Raw genomic sequence first — 19,807 nt, forward strand, 5'->3', positions numbered from 1 at the left:
ACGATATTCCGTAAAACCCCGAGGGTGGAAATCCATCCGGTCGTCGGCGGACGAGCAATAAAATATCAACAAATCAATAGCGATAATTTAATTACGGTAATGAGGGAGGCAGTGCATTCGAGCGGGCAGGACGGTATGGTGAAAGGGAACGAACCACCTCCCCCAGCCTAACAACATTGTCCGAACGACTGAGCACGATAATCCGTTTAGGCCGTCCTTTACAGGCTCCGTTGATTTTACGGGTCAGGAGAGCCCTCCTGCAGGAACAATCCGGCGGGGGGAGGACGGGACCCCGGATCGGCGACGGCACATTGCTAAACAAAACGGTTGTTTGTTGACTCAATCAACACTGTTTACGGACGACGGAATTGATAAAAATTGCAAGCTCTGCTTCGGTATCGAGTTTTATTCGATTTTGGAACGAAACGTGGAATTTTGTAGCGATTTTTAAAAAGATTTTTGAGATATCCAGACTGAATATGAATCATGAAGTACACAAAACTTTGCACATTCATCATAATTTTGGAAATTTAAAGTTTTTTAATCTAGTTTTTAGAATTATACTATATAATAATTATTATTTTTTAAAATATAATTAATATGATACATTAAAAATGTTATTAAATATTAAAATTATTATTCAAATATTAGAATATTTGAAATTATTAAGTTTTAAAGAGAAACTAGTCAAGTATCTAAAGTGTACCATTAACTGGCAAATTATATAGACTATTTGATTTTACAGTCAGTGGTGTTACACCCCCTAGCGGCCACATTAGAAACTTAAAAATAATTTTTAGGCCTCCATTTATCATTAATCAAATATTTCTATAAACAACAATCTTCACTATTAAGCCACGTGATACAGTACAGAGTCATTTTATGAGAAAAGTCAGAAGAAATTTTATTTAATCCCCAAGAAAAACAACTTTAATCTAAAGAGTGAGACACTCCACTCATTTAAAAAGATGTTCAGTATGAATTTGTTAGTTTTAATGAGGAATGACTAGAATTAACTTTGAAACTTTTAGTGGAGGACTTCATGTAATCTTGATTCACCTTTATTTAATCTTTAGAAAGTCAATGTATATGTGGAGTACAGATTTTGGTTGAGCCAAAGTGGAATTATGCTGCTTTTTCTGTTTCAATGTTAAATGCATTACCATCATTTTGTTTTAAGAGATACAATAAAATGATTTTAGTAATAATAATAATGCACCATTAATTGGCAAATTGATTTTACAGTCAGTGGTGTTAGACCCCCTAGCGGCCATATTAGAAACTTATTTTTCAGACCTACATTTATAATTTTAATATATATCAACACTTTGTTTTAGGATTTTATTAAAAATTATGGCAAATTAATTGAAAAATTAAAAAAATATATATTATATTATATAAAAATTTTATTATTTATTTTATTATTATATATTTTTATAAGAAATTGAATGAATATAGTTAAAACATTATTTTTATTACGTTTCTATGTTATTACAATGTAATATTTAGATTGTGAAAAAATAATAATCAGGTAATGTAAGTAAATTATCAAAGTAACTTATTTATTTAATTCTATTTATAATAAAATGTAGATAAGATATAAAATTATAAAAATTGTTTATCAAATACATATTCTCACATGTAAAGCCAGATAAAATAATAATTTTCAAATGAACAAAAAAATTGAAGTCGTGTCTGAACTGATAAAATCCCCACACACAATTTGCGAACCCACAGTAACGAATCGCGTGGAAATTATACATGTCACAACACAACCGCCCCCTAATCCGCACATATAGGCCCTTTACTTTGGGGTACGTGCATGTGAATCCCCCACAATGTGGCGCACAATAGCTCGATCAAGGTTCCCGGCTAAGGTTTGTCATTATCCCCCCCCTCCCAGAATCACCCTCTGCATCTGAGGATGTTATTAGGCATCAATTGATATGGTTATGTGATTACCGACGGCCAACGCGACGCTGTAATTACATTATTATGTCCCCGGCTTCGCATACTGGGGGTTGTTGACATGTTTTGCGATTTTATGATGCAGGACAAATGTTTAATTAGGGCCAAACCGCACGAAGTGTGCCTCTATTCATTCATTTATTTTATTGCCACCTAATATTATTAAATGTTACACTTACACAAAACTTTTTTACACTTTTAATAATTCGTCGGCCGAATTCACCTTCAAGATTGTTTCCCCACATTAACCAACTTCAGAAAACCATTAATTAACTCAATTCATTCAAAAACGTCCCCCTCATTTTTTCCCATCCAGCCCGTCCTAGATGTGTAATTCGATTTAATATCAAACAGAGAAAAAAAAGAAACAATCCTGCAAGTGGAGGGTATTTTTCGTTTGTACACATGCAAACTTTGAAATATCCTGCCGCCGCTCTGATTGAGTTACCGGCGCTGATTTTCACTTGTTCGTCCGCCCCCAGTGCCGATCCTGCGAACGCAGCAGGATCCACGCCCCCTTACCTCCCTGCCCGTCCGCACGTTGGGCGAATTTCGACCCTAAAACGCGCCCTAATAGGGCTAACTTGCCCGAAACAAGGTAACTAATTGTGCCCTTTATAAATTCAGGACGAAAAGTTTGATTGTGAATAAATATTATATTTTAAATTGGCTGGGAGAATTGTTAACAATTAAGCGTGTGTCTTTGTGAGAAGCAAATAAACAATAATGAACCCTTAATTATAATGACAGTCCTTTAATTTGTAACATGTGAACGTGAAACGTGCATGAACACGCAATAAAAGCAAGAAACATGAGGCGAAACCGGCAATTTTATCAGTCGTAAACATTTTTAATGATAGAAAATTCCAGAAACTTCAAGTTGTAAAAACGGAATTGTTCATTTAGGACAATCAAAACGGAACACGCCGCTATGTGTAATTTAGGTTTTATTCGTTTTGCTTTTTTTACATCATTTAGATACAATGTAGATGATTTTTATCGTCTAGCTAATTCAAGGATAATGCTTTAAAAATATTAGCGTCAGTATTATTAAATAGTAAATTAGTATTTATGTTTAATCTATGTAAATAACTTTAAGTTAAATTAATTGTTCAGTTCAACAACTTTATCAACATTCTTCATCATATGTACAAGAAAATAAATTATATTAGTATTTTTTTTAATAAATTCTATGTTTTAAACAAATATATAAATACGCACTACCAAGATATATTTAATGTGTGTCTGTATTAATAAATATACATGATTTCACTTTCATAAGAAGGTATTTTACATATCCCCATTTCAATAGTATGCAACACCGATTACCTACTTACATAGTTTGTGTTTGAACTTGTACATTGTGTCACTAGTGTTACAAAACAAAAACTGATTGTATTCTCTCTCTGAATATTTACAGTTAATTGTAATATTCATCTAACCAAACCAATTGATATAGTAAAATCTTCTATTCCCAGTTCAATAATATGCAACAAAGATTACATATTTACAAACATGTTTGAACTTGTGTACTGTATAACTAGTAGTATGTAACTATACCAGATTCAATTAAATTTAAATGTATAAATAATAAACAATTATTTTTGTCAATGATATACTGCAATGTATACACATATAATCTATTGGCAAAACTAATGAGACATTTTCTTCAATTTCCTAATTTTATCCAACTGTTCCAGGTATTTTACATGCTTCTTTAGTTCCAGAGAAATCAAATTGCGTTTATGTTTCGCAATATCTTCCGCTTGTCTCTTTTTCAAGTCAACCAAATTGGATGAAATCTCATGATAGGAGATCTTATCTGGTGCAACAATTACCATATGAACACTAAAAGGGCAAGTGCAAAAATCTCTAAAACAATTAAAAAAAAAAAAAATACCTGGCGTAATTTTCGTGTTCCTGCAATATTTCTTGGGTTTTAAGGCTGTACTTATGGGGGCCCAAAAGCATTGGAATGAAACATTCAAACAGATCAGCTCCAGTTTTTGCCCCGTACAAAAATGGACCGAACCCTGTTTTGTGTTCAACTGCTACATCCGAATAACATTTATCTGAAAGTACAGTATCAAAATAAATCATGAACGAGTAGTTAAAGTATTACCGTTGCACAAATCGTTGTAAACTCTCAGCGTCATCTCCGCTTCTTGTTTGTTGCACCCAATCCGCAACAAATCAACGTACTGTAATTGTTAAACAATGTTATATGTCGTTCATTATTGTATGTTAAATAATACACAAACCCGCAACTCAACCATTTTGTCCAATGTCAATCGCAGATCTTTTTCAAAATTCTACAAACAGGTCTACCAACTTACTTCGTGATGGTACCAACTTTAAATTTTTCATTTTTAAACAAAAATAATTTTTACGAGTTACATTTAGATAAACACTCTTTGTTATAAAAAGTATGTGTAATGTAATGAAATGAATATGAAAAGTTGAAGTTTTAAAAACTAGAAAATATGGGAAAGAACAATTTTTAAAAATTTAATTTGAGGGACTGTTATTTTCCCCAAGACAAACTCTAAAATACTTATATTTTTTACATTATTTGATTTACAACACATAAACGGTAAAATTTCATTAGTATTTATTTTTTAATAAATTAAACTCTTTATAATAACAATAAAAATTACTTAATTTGTATATTTATTCAGTAGGAGATTAAGAGTTTATTTATATATCACAAAATAATTTAACAAAATCAATGCGACTTAAATAAATTTAAGCAACATAAATTAACTCTACATTTTATTGATCTAATGTATATGCAGTTGGGCTTTTGAATAAACTGGTGAAATTTGCCGACTTGAAAATGTTCAGCAAATACTAAGTGATATATGCAACCCATAATACACCTTTAGATTAATCAAGTATCTTGTGGGAGAATGAAACTTCAAATATCTTAGCAACAGTATATTGATAATTAACTATTTACAATCCTTATTGTTGATAAAATTAATTGTAAGGATTAGAGAAATTTTTTCTTCTGTTTCTCAATTTTCTTTTTGTCCTGTTTATCCATTTGTTCCAAAGTTTTAATGTGCTTTTTAATCTCTGTGCAGATTAAATTGCGCTTATACTTTTCAAAGTCTATTGCTTGAGTCATCTTTAAATGTGCCAAATTGGAGGAGATCTGGTAATAAGACATCTTATCTGGTCCAACGATCACTATGTGAACACTAAAACCAAGTTTGTGATTAGAACAAATCACCAAAATCAACACAAATAAATACCTGGCGTAATTTTCGTGTTCCTTTAATATTTCTTGTGTTTGAAGGCTGAATTTAATTTGCCCTGTAAGCAATGGGACGAAACACTCAGCCAGATCAGCCCCTGTTTTTGCCCCATACAAAAATGGGCCGAACCCTGTTTTGTGTTCAATTGCTATATCTGAATACTTTTTGCCTGAAACAATAAAACGTTATACAAAACATACACAACTAATATCTAAAGATTACCGTTGCACAAATCGTCGTACACCCTTAATGTCATCTCCGCTTCTTCTTTGTTGCATCCTATTCGCAACAAATCCACGTACTGTAATCATTAAATAATTAAGTACGGTTTATTATTTATTACAAATTATATACTAACCCGCAACTCAACCATTTCGTCGTCCAAGTTTTTGAAAATTATACCGACAGTTCTGCCAACTTACGTCAGTCAATGTGAGCAACGTAACCTACCAAAACACTTCGATAATGTTTAAACAAAAGCAATTATTAATAATCAGTTTTTATAATTAATGGCCTAAGATAACTCTCGGCAGAATGTACAACCCCGGTTCACGTGCCAATCGCAGACCGCACAACGCAGCCTCAGCCACCAATACAAACACAAAGTAAGGTTAGATAAAACGTCAGTCGATCAGTGATTTCGTGTCGGGGAGTATCTGCGGAGCGCGTCTTCAGTCGTCTGCGGACGTGTCAGTGTGCTGTGTTCGTCTGAGAGACAACGCTCGGTTAGTATGATCGATTTAACTTGTCGTGCTTTTGTTTTGGTCGCAGGTAACTGCGATAGGATTTAGTTCTTGTTTTTGGGGGGTTGTTTTGTTTTGATAACAGAAAGTGGTGGCTGGTTTAATCTCAAGGGAGGTAGTGATTAGTCTGATGTCTCTGGTGCAATTTATTCTACTGTATTCTAATTGTGTTTTTGGCCTAAATCGTTTATAGTAATGTTTATGTTTCTAATTTAAGACTGTCGTATCTGTTAGCACTGAATAAATAAAATATTTACACTAGTTACTTAAAACAAACTTATAAAAATAATTTTTAATTCATAAAATATTTTTGTGTGTAGATATTTTACTTTAAAATAATGATTTCAATACTTTAATTATTATTAACCAGTGGTGGCTCGTCAGGGTTGAGTGTGTCTATATACACAACTCAAAAAAAACAAAAACAAAATTTCAATTCCCCAATAGGCGGGAAGAGCACATTTAAAAGGGCCTCTGAAGAACACAGCACAAAATATTCATTAAAATTTAATGTGAAACTGTTATTCCTTATTTAATTGTTGGTTTTACCACATACTACCCTTTGTTTAAATATTAACTTATTTTAAAAGATGAAAACAATAAAATGTATTTTTTAATATTAACGTTGTGTTAGTCATTTCTATGTGCCTCAGCAGAGTGGCCATCACTGCTTAAAATAATGATTTCAAGACCACGTACTTTTAATTACTAATTAACTCATCTTTCGTCAAGGATTAGTCAATTTCCTATTTTATTCTATTGCTTCATTATTTAGCACCTGTGGCATCGATTAATTAACTTAAACAAAAGAGGAGAGTTTACAGTTGGGATATTTGAGAAATTAAATGTAATTATCCATATTATTTTTTGTTCTAGTTAATGTTATCACTAATTCAATGTTAAATTACCTAGAAATTTATATAATGTATTCAAAAAAATGTGCGGGTGATAACAAAGTCATTTTTTTTACGTGGATGTACTTATGTATATTTACATTTATAATTGTTTTAAATCGTGTGACAATTTGTTTAATTAAATATATTAAACAACAGTTGTAAAATTCAAAACATTATTGCAAAAAAACATTGTGATAACATGAGTAAACATTTGTCTATGAGATCAATAAATCTATTATTGTAACTCAGCCATAATTTTATACAACTAAATATTACAACTGTTCATGTGGTTCCATCAAAAACTCGTTAATTTGGAATTAACTGAGCAAATTCTTCAGCAAATTAAGCACTACCTGCAGAAGAAGAGGACCTTCTGAGCCAGTTGTACAGGCAACAAATTAATTGTGCTTTAGGCTTCTGGGAATTCGTTGGTGAGGGTGCTTCCATGTGGCAGCCAAATGGCAGATTATTTTCGTATTTATTATCTTAGTTTTGTTTGCCCGATAAAAGTTCCAGGAACGATTTTAGATAAGTGCTGGATTCCGTTTAATTTTACGTGCACACTTTCAGGTGATTCGGGATGACGATCAAGAACGTTTGCTGTTTGGGGGCCGGTTACGTTGGGGGGCCGACGTGCAGCGTCATCGCCTACAAGTGTCCCCACATCAAAGTCACCGTTGCCGATTTGAGTGTGGAGAGGATTGCCCAGTGGAACTCGGACAAGTTGCCCATTTACGAGGTAATTAATTGGTTTTGGTAATAAATCAAGTAACTGGGCTATTGTTGGCATATATCATTATCAAAGATTACTTTAATATTCTTATCACGATTTTAAGCCGTTATTATACTATGTTGTAATCGTTTTACAACCAATTGTGTGTAATTCCAATTGATTTACAAATGTGTCCTCCGAAATATGTATGTGACAGAATAATTCAATTTTTATTGCCCAACTGGATCAAGCTCCCATAACGGTAAAAACAGCGTCACAAAATAATATTATTTATATAAACAAATTTTAGATTTTAACATTATATTTTTCAAAAAATTGTTTAGTAAAATATTTCCGTCATAAATATTAATTTTTTATCTCAAAAATTGTTTTTACTTATTGGCATATTTAATTTATACAAATACTATCAAAGAAAAACATTTTTTACTATGTTAGTTATAAATTTTCTTCCAAAATATTAATTTATTTGTGAATTTATTAGAATGGCCAATAAAAAATATATGTTTGTTGTAAATTATCTCTTTCAAACTCAAACTATCCATAGTAAATGTTCAGTTATAAAAAATGTATTCAAAAAATTGTCATTACTTTGGCCATACCTTTTTCTTTTTATGTTCAAAAAACAGACAAAATTAGTCTGCTAGTAAAGAAAAATATAATTTTACTAGGTTACTTATAGTTTTCTTACAGTTTTTCTTCGAATTAAGAAAGGAAAAAAATAGTTTCGTGAGTTATTTACATTGAAAATATTCAATTATTTGAAAATGTATTAAAGTAGCATATAAAAAATGTCTGTTTGTTGTAAAATATCTCTTTCAAACCGAAATAATCATAGTAAATATTCAGTTTTGAAAAATCTCTTCAAAAAATTGTCTTTACTTTGGCAGATCTGATAATAATTAATATTTTTATACATATACACCCACACACAACGGAAACAACTCGATTATAAAAAATTCTTCGATACAATCATCAAGATTAACGGAATTAAAACCACAATTGTTTGCAAATATCCAAATACGTCACCAGTAATTTTAACGGAACTTAATCATATTTTTATAGCCTGGCTTGGACGAAATCGTAAAACTGTGCAGGGGAAAAAACCTCTTCTTCAGCAATGACGTCAAGAAAGCCATCCTGGAAGCAGAACTAATATTTATATCTGTTAACACACCAACAAAAAACATTGGCAATGGAAAGGTAACTTATTAATCCTTCTAAGGAATGAGAAATTAAATAAATTTTTGTAGGGAAGAGCCGCCGATTTAACGTACGTAGAAGGTGCGGCAAGGATGATCGCCGAGATAGCACAAAGCGACAAAATCGTCGTGGAAAAGAGCACGGTGCCCGTACGTGCGGCCGACAGCATATTAAAAATCCTCAGGGCCAATCAAACGGCCGGAATCACCTATCAGATTCTTTCCAATCCCGAGTTTCTAGCCGAAGGTAAACGCCACAAACAAAAAACTAACTAACTTTAACTAATGGTTGCTTTGTCAACAATTAGGCACAGCCATCAATGACCTGCTGAACGCCGACAGAGTGTTAATCGGAGGTGAAGAAACTCCAGAAGGCCAGGCTGCCATCGAAGAGCTGTGCGGGATTTACGAGAACTGGATACCGAGGTCAAAAATCCTCACCACCAACACTTGGTCCTCGGAATTGTCTAAACTTGTAAGTAATTATACTAATTTAAGACTGTTTGTATTAATTGTTAATTTAGGCCGCCAATGCCATGCTGGCCCAAAGAATATCCAGCATAAATTCACTGTCAGCGGTGTGTGAAACGACTGGAGCTGACATTTCGGAAGTGGCACGTGCAATCGGTTATGATACGAGGATAGGATCCAAATTTTTGCAGGCGTCTATAGGTATTAATAATTTTTGACACAATATGATAACGTATTTAATGAATAACTTATTATAAATCTATAATAAGTAGGATAGGATTAAGTACCACTTAATCACTCTAAATATATAATATTTATTTAATTAAAAATCAAGATCTGATTACAATTTATAACAATATTAATACAATATATTTTCTAACTTGATATTCACATATAAACTGCACATGTTTCCATTTAATCATTTTGTGGTACTTTTACTTTAATAAAAATCAAGACATAATCACAATTTTGTAGGTCGTAGGTGTAAATCAAAGAAAAAATAAATTTCAAAGTCTTCAATAAGAATTACATAGTTTATTTAATCTAATTCTTCACTAAAAAGTCTTTTATCATTAATACATGCTTTGAGAAATGAATAGATACAGGAAAATGGATATAAATATTATTACAATGTATTTTCTAACTCAATATTCACATATAAACTGCACATATTTCCATTTTATCAGTTTGTAGTACTTTTACTTTAATAAAAATCAAGACATAGTTACAATTTTGTAGGTCGTAGGTGTAAATCAAAGAAAAAATAAATTTCAAAGTCTTCAATAAGAATTACATAGTTTATTTAATCTAATTCTTCACTAAAAAGTGTCCAGTAAGGATTTCAGACTTAATTTATTAATAACATTTCATTAAAAAGTTTATTAACACTATTAAATGGTTTTTAAAATGAAAAATACAGTAAATTTTTATATTATTAAAAAATTCAAATTCATAGGTTTTGGTGGAAGCTGCTTCCAGAAGGACATCCTCAACTTGGTGTACATCTGCGAGTGCCTGAACCTCCCGGAGGTCGCCAAGTACTGGCAACAAGTAATCGACATGAACGAATACCAGAAGTCACGGTTCACCCAAAAGGTAATAGAGTCCCTCTTCAACACAGTCAGCGGCAAGAAAATCTGCATACTGGGCTTTGCCTTTAAAAAAAACACCGGCGACACCCGCGAAAGTCCCGCCATTCACGTCGCCAAAACCCTGCTGGACGAAGGTGCTTCCATAAACATTTACGATCCGAAGGTAATTAACAGATGTGGTTGCTAATCTAAAGTCTATTAGTTTGTAGATCCGAAATTTTGTCACAATGTAAAGTATGTCGTGATTGTTTAGTTGTTAACTAAGTAAGGATAATGTGAACGTGTTTTTGTAGGTGGACGAGGCTCAGATTTTCGACGACCTGACCCACCCGTCCGTCTGTGAATCCCCCGAAAGGGTGCGCCAGTTCACGCACGTGTTCCAGGACGCGTACACCGCCACAAGCGGCTGTCACGCTATCGTGGTCTGCACGGAATGGGACGAGTTCATTGTAAGACCCAATTTATTAACTTACTTCAATAACTAACTTTGAGTTTTGTTGCAGACGTTGGACTTCAACAAGATTTACGACGGAATGATGAAGCCCAGCTACGTCTTCGACGGCAGGAAGATCTTGGACCATCAGAGTTTGATTGAAATCGGCTTCCACGTGCAGACTATCGGCAAAAGATTGGAGAGACAGCCGATAACTAGGTGTTGGAGCGCCAGAACAAACTTGTGAAATTTTATCTGTATTTTATTGTATCCGTACTTAAACGACTTTTTATCTACGCATTTTATCCTTTTTAGCCAGTATTTTATTGTATTTTTTAAGTATTTTTAAATATATATATATACTTATTAAAAATTATTTAATTCGGTTGTCCGATTGTTATCCTAAATTAGTTCCTAATTTGATTTGTATGTATTTTGTAATAGTAATTTATTGGGTATAAATTATTAATTAAGAATAAAAGTAATAAATAATTAATTTTATTAACCTTATAATGTTTTATTAATTATTAACAGCAAGTGCCTAATTTTCTGTTTCTTTTAATCATTATTTTATCCCTCCATTGAAGAAAGATATATCTGAGCAGGAAGTGTAGTAATGCCACGTAACGTTTCAAAATTGGATTACATTTAAATTATTATAATTATTTATAATATTTTTAGCCAATATTTTATTGTATTTTTAAGTGTATAATGATAAATAAAAAAAGGAAATAGAAAAAAAATATTTTCCATTTCCGCTTGTTTCTGCATTTCGTGCGTCATCAGATAGGACACAATTCAAAATTGTAGCTCTGCAGTAGAAGTACAATTTAGAAAATCCTATGACAAGCCTTACAATTTAAAAATACAATTTTGAGTTAGTAATTTGTGGGTGGGCTTGTCGCTGCATTTACGGCGAAAATTATTCAATTTAAAAATACTAATCCTCGCTGAGTAAATGCAGCCCTACACTAAGTTACAATTTACTAAAATCTAAATATTCTATTAACTATAAATAAACTAAAATAATTAATTATAATGAATTCCTGCAACTAAACTTTCTTTTATTTGTTTAAGCTGAAAGAGAGTGCCTTATTAGTATTATTTAAAAGACCAGAATCAAATCATACCAGAACATACATTTAACACAACTGTATCATCAATTTATTTCAACTGAAAAGAATGTCTGTATAGAATGGACAAAGAAAATAAACATAAACCATTCCTGAAAATTATAAAAGATATCTTTCTTACATTTTTCAAAAACATATTTATATATTAATCAAAACATGTTGATGCAAGAAGATTTGTAAATAAGATCAATATGTTTAAAAACTTACCAAACTTTCTTTTATTTATTTAAGCTGAAAGAGAGGGCTTTATTAGTATTATTTAAAAGACATATGAATAAATACAATTTTCCTGAAAATCATACCTGAACAAACATTTAACTCAACTGTATCATTATTAGAATTAATTTATTTGAGCTGAAAAGAATGTCTGATTAGATTGGACAAAAGAAAATAAAAATAAACCATTCCTGAAAATCATAAAAGATATCTTGCTTACATTTTCCAAAAACATATTTATATATTACTCAAAACATGTTGATGCAAAAAGATTTGTAAATAAAATCAATATGTTTAAAAACTTACCAAATTTTCTTTTATTTATTTAAGCTGAAAGAGAAGGCCGTATTAGTATTATTTAAAAGATATAAATAAATACAATTTTCCTGAAAATCATACCAGAACAAACATTTAACTCAACTGTATCATTATTAGTATTAATTTATTTGAGCTGAAAAGAATGTCTGATTAGATTGGACAAAAGAAAATAAAAATAAACCATTCCTGAAAATCATAAAAGATATCTTGCTTACATTTTCCAAAAACATATTTATATATTAATCAAAACATGTTGATGCAAAAAGATTTGTAAATAAAATCAATATGTTTAAAAACTTACCAAATTTTCTTTTATTTATTTAAGCTGAAAGAGGAGGCCTTATTAGTATTATTTAAAAGACATATAAATAAATACAATTTTCCTGAAAATCATACCAGAACAAACATTTAACTCAACTGTATCATTATTAGTATTAATTTATTTGAGCTGAAAAGAATGTCTGATTAGATTGGACAAAAGAAAATAAAAATAAACCATTCCTGAAAATCATAAAAGATATCTTGCTTACATTTTCCAAAAACATATTTATATATTACTCAAAACATGTTGATGCAAAAAGATTTGTAAATAAAATCAATATGTTTAAAAACTTACCAAATTTTCTTTTATATATTTAAGCTGAAAGAGAAGGCCTTATTAGTATTATTTAAAAGACATATAAATAAATACAAATTTCCTGAAAATCATACCAGAACAAACATTTAACTCAACTGTATCATTATTAGTATTAATTTATTTGAGCTGAAAAGAATGTCGGATTAGATTGGACAAAAGAAAATAAAAATAAACCATTCCTGAAAATCATAAAAGATATCTTGCTTACATTTTCCAAAAACATATTTATATATTAATCAAAACATGTTGATGCAAGAAGATTTGTAAATAAAATCAATATGTTTAAAAACTTACCAAATTTTCTTTTATTTATTTAAGCTGAAAGAGAAGGCCTTATTAGTATTATTTAAAAGACATATAAATAAATACAATTTTCCTGAAAATCATACCAGAACAAATATTTAACTCAACTGTATCATTATTAGTATTAATTTATTTGAGCTGAAAAGAATGTCTGATTAGATTGGACAAAAGAAAATAAAAATAAACCATTCCTGAAAATCATAAAAGATATCTTGCTTACATTTTCCAAAAACATATTTATATATTACTCAAAACATGTTGATGCAAAAAGATTTGTAAATAAAATCAATATGTTTAAAAACTTACCAAATTTTCTTTTATTTATTTAAGCTGAAAGAGAAGGCCGTATTAGTATTATTTAAAAGATATAAATAAATACAATTTTCCTGAAAATCATACCAGAACAAACATTTAACTCAACTGTATCATTATTAGTATTAATTTATTTGAGCTGAAAAGAATGTCTGATTAGATTGGACAAAAGAAAATAAAAATAAACCATTCCTGAAAATCATAAAAGATATCTTGCTTACATTTTCCAAAAACATATTTATATATTAATCAAAACATGTTGATGCAAAAAGATTTGTAAATAAAATCAATATGTTTAAAAACTTACCAAATTTTCTTTTATTTATTTAAGCTGAAAGAGAAGGCCTTATTAGTATTATTTAAAAGACATATAAATAAATACAATTTTCCTGAAAATCATACCAGAACAAACATTTAACTCAACTGTATCATTATTAGCATTAATTTATTTGAGCTGAAAAGAATGTCTGATTAGATTGGACAAAAGAAAATAAAAATAAACCATTCCTGAAAATCATAAAAGATATCTTGCTTACATTTTCCAAAAACATATTTATATATTACTCAAAACATGTTGATGCAAAAAGATTTGTAAATAAAATCAATATGTTTAAAAACTTACCAAATTTTCTTTTATATATTTAAGCTGAAAGAGAAGGCCTTATTAGTATTATTTAAAAGACATATAAATAAATACAAATTTCCTGAAAATCATACCAGAACAAACATTTAACTCAACTGTATCATTATTAGTATTAATTTATTTGAGCTGAAAAGAATGTCTGATTAGATTGGACAAAAGAAAATAAAAATAAACCATTCCTGAAAATCATAAAAGATATCTTGCTTACATTTTCCAAAAACATATTTATATATTAATCAAAACATGTTGATGCAAAAAGATTTGTAAATAAAATCAATATGTTTAAAAACTTACCAAATTTTCTTTTATTTATTTAAGCTGAAAGAGAAGGCCTTATTAGTATTATTTAAAAGACATATAAATAAATACAATTTTCCTGAAAATCATACCAGAACAAACATTTAACTCAACTGTATCATTATTAGCATTAATTTATTTGAGCTGAAAAGAATGTCTGATTAGATTGGACAAAAGAAAATAAAAATAAACCATTCCTGAAAATCATAAAAGATATCTTGCTTACATTTTCCAAAAACATATTTATATATTACTCAAAACATGTTGATGCAAAAAGATTTGTAAATAAAATCAATATGTTTAAAAACTTACCAAATTTTCTTTTATATATTTAAGCTGAAAGAGAAGGCCTTATTAGTATTATTTAAAAGACATATAAATAAATACAAATTTCCTGAAAATCATACCAGAACAAACATTTAACTCAACTGTATCATTATTAGTATTAATTTATTTGAGCTGAAAAGAATGTCTGATTAGATTGGACAAAAGAAAATAAAAATAAACCATTCCTGAAAATCATAAAAGATATCTTGCTTACATTTTCCAAAAACATATTTATATATTAATCAAAACATGTTGATGCAAAAAGATTTGTAAATAAAATCAATATGTTTAAAAACTTACCAAATTTTCTTTTATTTATTTAAGCTGAAAGAGAAGGCCTTATTAGTATTATTTAAAAGACATATAAATAAATACAATTTTCCTGAAAATCATACCAGAACAAACATTTAACTCAACTGTATCATTATTAGTATTAATTTATTTGAGCTGAAAAGAATGTCTGATTAGATTGGACAAAAGAAAATAAAAATAAACCATTCCTGAAAATCATAAAAGATATCTTGCTTACATTTTCCAAAAACATATTTATATATTAATCAAAACATGTTGATGCAAAAAGATTTGTAAATAAAATCAATATGTTTAAAAACTTACCAAATTTTCTTTTATTTATTTAAGCTGAAAGAGAAGGCCTTATTTATATTATTTAAAAGACATATAAATAAATACAAATTTCCTGAAAATCATACCAGAACAAACATTTAACTCAACTGTATCATTATTAGTATTAATTTATTTGAGCTGAAAAGAATGTCTGATTAGATTGGACAAAAGAAAATAAAAATAAACCATTCCTGAAAATCATAAAAGATATCTTGCTTACATTTTCCAAAAACATATTTATATATTAATCAAAACATGTTGATGCAAAAAGATTTGTAAATAAAATCAACATGTTTAAAAACTTACCAAATTTTCTTTTATATATTTAAGCTGAAAGAGAAGGCCTTATTAGTATTATTTAAAAGACATATAAATAAATAAAAATTTCCTGAAAATCATACCAGAACAAACATTTAACTCAACTGTATCATTATTAGTATTAATTTATTTGAGCTGAAAAGAATGTCTGATTAGATTGGACAAAAGAAAATAAAAATAAATCATTCCTGAAAATCATAAAAGATAACCTTCTTACATTTTTCAAAAACATTTTTGTATATTAATAAAACATGAGGATGCAAGAAGATTTAGAATTAAAATCAATATGTTCAAAAACTTACTTTGCGTTGCCAGTTGCCAGGTTAACTGGTCTCGTTCTGGACCTACCTGAAATTAATCAAAAACTTTCAATTAGCATCATTGTTTCATTGATAATTACAATTATGAATTATTACCTTTAATGCCCTTTCCCTGTTGCCTTATCGTCTTTCCAATAGTTGGTTGGGTCATCATGGTCCAGATGTGGGCAGGTCTTGACGATCAACGAAGAAATGAACAAGAAACCTTCTTTCAATGTTTTAACCAGAGAATGAACAGTTTAAAAACCCAACCATTTTCTCTCATTTATTTGAGTTGAAAAGAATGTCTGATTAGATTAGACAAAGAAAATAAAAATAAACCATTCCTGAAAATCCTAAAAGATAACCTTCTTACATTTTTCAAAAACATATTTATATATTAATTGAAACATGAGGATGCAAGAAGATTTAGAATTAAAATCAATATGTTCAAAAACTTACTTTGCGTTGCCAGTTGCCAGGTTAACTAGTCTCGTTCTGGACCTACCTGAAATTAATCAAGAACTTTCAATTAGCATCATTGTTTCATTGATACTTACAATTATGAATTATTACCTTTAATGCCCTTTCCCTGTTGCCTTATCGTCTTTCCAATAGTTGGTTGGGTCATCATGGTCCAGGTGTTGGCAGGTCTTGACGATCAATGAAGAAATGAACAAGAAATCTTCTTTTAATATTTTAACCAGAGAATGAACTGTTTAAAAACCCAAAAATTTTCTCTCATTTATTTGAGTTGAAAAGAATGTCTGATTAGATTAGACAAAGAAAATAAAAATAAACCATTCCTGAAAATCCTAAAAGATAACCTTCTTACGTTTTTCAAAAACATATTTATATATTAATTAAAACATGAGGATGCAAGAAGATTTAGAATTAAAATCAATATATTCAAAAACTTACTTTGCGTTGCCAGTTGCCAGGTTAACTGGTCTCGTTCTGGACCTACCTGAAATTAATCAAAAACTTTCAATTAGCATCATTGTTTCATTGAGAATTACAATTATGATTTATTACCTTTAATGCCCTTTCCCTGTTGCCTTATCGTCTTTCCAATAGTTGGTTGGGTCATCATGGTCCAGGTGTTGGCAGGTCTTGACGATCAATGAAGAAATGAACAAGAATCTTCTTTTAATATTTTAACCAGAGAATGAACTGTTTAAAAACCCAAAAATTTTCTCTTATTTATTTGAGTTGAAAAGAATGTCTGATTAGATTAGACAAATAAAATAAAAATAAATCATTCCTGAAAATCCTAAAAGATAACATTCTTACATTTTTCAAAAACATATTTATATATTAATTGAAACATGAGGATGCAAGAAGATTTAGAATTAAAATCAATATGTTCAAAAACTTACTTTGCGTTGCCAGTTGCCAGGTTAACTAGTCTCGTTCTGGACCTACCTGAAATTAATCAAAAACTTTCAATTAGCATCATTGTTTTATTGATAATTACAATTATGAATTATTACCTTTAATGCCCTTTCCCTGTTGCCTTATCGTCTTTCCAATAGTTGGTTGGGTCATCATGGTCCAGATGTGGGCAGGTCTTGACGATCAACGAAGAAATGAACAAGAAACCTTCTTTCAATGTTTTAACCAGAGAATGAACAGTTTAAAAACCCAACCATTTTCTCTCATTTATTTGAGTTGAAAAGAATGTCTGATTAGATTAGACAAAGAAAATAAAAATAAACCATTCCTGAAAATCCTAAAAGATAACCTTCTTACATTTTTCAAAAACATATTTATATATTAATTGAAACATGAGGATGCAAGAAGATTTAGAATTAAAATGAATATGTTCAAAAACTTACTTTGCGTTGCCAGTTGCCAGGTTAACTAGTCTCGTTCTGGACCTACCTGAAATTAATCAAAAACTTTCAATTAATATCACTGCTTCATTGATAATTAAAATTATGATTTATTACCTTTAATGCCCTTTCCCTGTTGCCTTATCGTCTTTCCAATAGTTGGTTGGGTCATCATGGTCCAGGTGTTGGCAGGTCTTGACGATCAATGAAGAAATGAACAAGAAATCTTCTTTTAATATTTTAACCAGAGAATGAACTGTTTAAAAACCCAAAAATGTTCTCTCATTTATTTGAGTTGAAAAGAATATCTGATTAGATTAGACAAAGAAAATAAAAATAAACCATTCCTGAAAATCCTAAAAGATAACCTTCTTACATTTTTCAAAAACATATTTATATATTAATTAAAACATGAGGATGCACGAAGATTTAGAATTAAAATCAATATGTTCAAAAACTTACTTTGCGTTGCCAGTTGCCAGGTTAACTAGTCTCGTTCTGGACCTACCTGAAATTAATCAAAAACTTTCAATTAATATCATTGTTTCATTGATAATTAAAATTATGAATTATTACCTTTAATGCCCTTTCCCTGTTGCCTTATCGTCTTTCCAATAGTTGGTTGGGTCATCATGGTCCAGATGTGAGCAGGTCTTGACGATCAACGAAGAATTTAACAAAACATCTTTTCTCAATGTTTTAACTAGAGAATTTCCATGCAAATTTTATGCATGCATTTATTCTTAACTCATGTATTCTCACTCCACTTAATCCAAGTAGAGTTGATTTATTCTTATGATTTTATCATTTAAACCATGCATATACTCTTATGAACTAAGCCATGCAATGTTTTATTCATGCACTTATTCTTAACTCATGTATACTCACTCCACTTAATCCAAGTAGAGTTGATTTATTCTTTTGATTTTATCGTTTATAGCATGCATTTATTCTTAACTCAAGTATTCTCACTCTACTTAATCCAAGTAAAGTTGATTTATTCTTATGATTTTATCAATTAAAGCATGCATTTATTCTTATAAACTAAGCCATGCAAAGTTTTATTCATGCATTTATTCTTAACTCATGTATACTCACTCTACTTAATCCAAGTAGAGTTGATTTATTCTTTTGATTTTATCGTTTATAGCATGCATTTATTCTTCATTCACGTATACTCACTCTACTTAATCCAAGTAGAGTTGATTTATTCATATGATTTTATCATTTAAAGCATGCATTTATTCTTATGAACAAAGCCATGCAAAGTTTTATGCATGCATATATTCTTAACTCATGTATACTCACTCTACTTAATCCAAGTAGAGTTGATTTATTCTTATGATTTTATCATTTAAAGCATGCATTTATTCTTATAAACTAAGCCATGCAAAGTTTTATTCATGCATTTATTCTTAACTCATGTATACTCACTCTACTTAATCCAAGTAGAGTTGATTTATTCTTTTGATTTTATCGTTTATAGCATGCATTTATTCTTCACTCACGTATACTCACTCTACTTAATCTAAGTAGAGTTGATTTATTGTTATGATTTTATCATTTAAAGCAATTATTCATATGAAATAAGCCATGTAAAGTTTTATTCATGCATTTACTCTTAACTCATGTACTCCACTTAATCCAAGTAGAGTTGATTTATTCTTATGATTTTATCATTTAAAGCATGCATTTATTCTTATGAACTAAACCATGCAAAGTTTTATTCATGCATTTATTCTTAAATGATG

General features: G+C 29.6%; 2 protein-coding genes across 4 annotated transcripts; one reads left to right on the plus strand and one right to left on the minus strand.

Moving 5' to 3' along the window:
• Positions 1-3,199: 3,199 nt before the first annotated feature.
• LOC109606334 (uncharacterized) lies at positions 3,200-5,725 on the minus strand. Of its 3 annotated transcripts, none has more exons than XM_049963141.1 (4): positions 5,587-5,725; positions 5,451-5,529; positions 5,226-5,397; positions 3,200-3,816 (listed from the first exon to the last, which is right to left on the minus strand). In XM_049963141.1, exons 1-4 carry the CDS (start codon positions 5,599-5,601, stop codon positions 3,621-3,623), a joined length of 462 nt encoding a protein of 153 aa, XP_049819098.1. In that variant the 5' UTR covers positions 5,602-5,725; the 3' UTR covers positions 3,200-3,620. The 3 variants fall into 3 exon arrangements, with proteins under 3 accessions (XP_049819098.1, XP_049819097.1, XP_049819096.1); XM_049963140.1 differs by lacking the exons at positions 5,226-5,397; positions 5,451-5,529; positions 5,587-5,725 and adding exons at positions 3,869-4,040; positions 4,091-4,169; positions 4,230-4,278 and having other exon boundaries at positions 3,211-3,816; XM_049963139.1 differs by lacking the exon at positions 3,200-3,816 and adding an exon at positions 4,893-5,171.
• Positions 5,726-5,813: 88 nt separating this feature from the next.
• LOC109606335 (UDP-glucose 6-dehydrogenase) lies at positions 5,814-11,156 on the plus strand. The gene is made up of 9 exons (XM_020022892.2): positions 5,814-5,953; positions 7,438-7,606; positions 8,663-8,800; positions 8,851-9,046; positions 9,108-9,274; positions 9,324-9,471; positions 10,226-10,524; positions 10,655-10,810; positions 10,865-11,156. The coding sequence occupies exons 2-9, from the start codon at positions 7,448-7,450 to the stop codon at positions 11,039-11,041; spliced, it is 1,440 nt and encodes a 479-aa protein (XP_019878451.1). The 5' UTR covers positions 5,814-5,953; positions 7,438-7,447; the 3' UTR covers positions 11,042-11,156.
• Positions 11,157-19,807: the final 8,651 nt, after the last annotated feature.

Source organism: Aethina tumida, chromosome 2 (genome assembly GCF_024364675.1).
Source record: "Aethina tumida isolate Nest 87 chromosome 2, icAetTumi1.1, whole genome shotgun sequence".
NCBI classification, from domain to species: Eukaryota; Metazoa; Arthropoda; class Insecta; order Coleoptera; family Nitidulidae; genus Aethina; species Aethina tumida.

Bases quoted from the DNA above. Each gene is read 5' to 3' on its own strand.
- LOC109606335 (XM_020022892.2), top strand. From the start codon at position 7,448: ATGACGATCAAGAACGTTTGCTGTTTGGGGGCCGGTTACGTTGGGGGG. The intron at 10,525-10,654 runs GTAATTAACAGA...GTGTTTTTGTAG, and splicing joins TAAACATTTACGATCCGAAG to GTGGACGAGGCTCAGATTTT. The intron at 10,811-10,864 runs GTAAGACCCAAT...GTTTTGTTGCAG, and splicing joins CGGAATGGGACGAGTTCATT to ACGTTGGACTTCAACAAGAT.
- LOC109606334 (XM_049963139.1), bottom strand. The intron at 5,398-5,450 runs GTAATCTTTAGA...TTATTGTTTCAG, and splicing joins GTACGACGATTTGTGCAACG to GCAAAAAGTATTCAGATATA. The intron at 5,172-5,225 runs GTATTTATTTGT...ACTTGGTTTTAG, and splicing joins GAACACGAAAATTACGCCAG to TGTTCACATAGTGATCGTTG.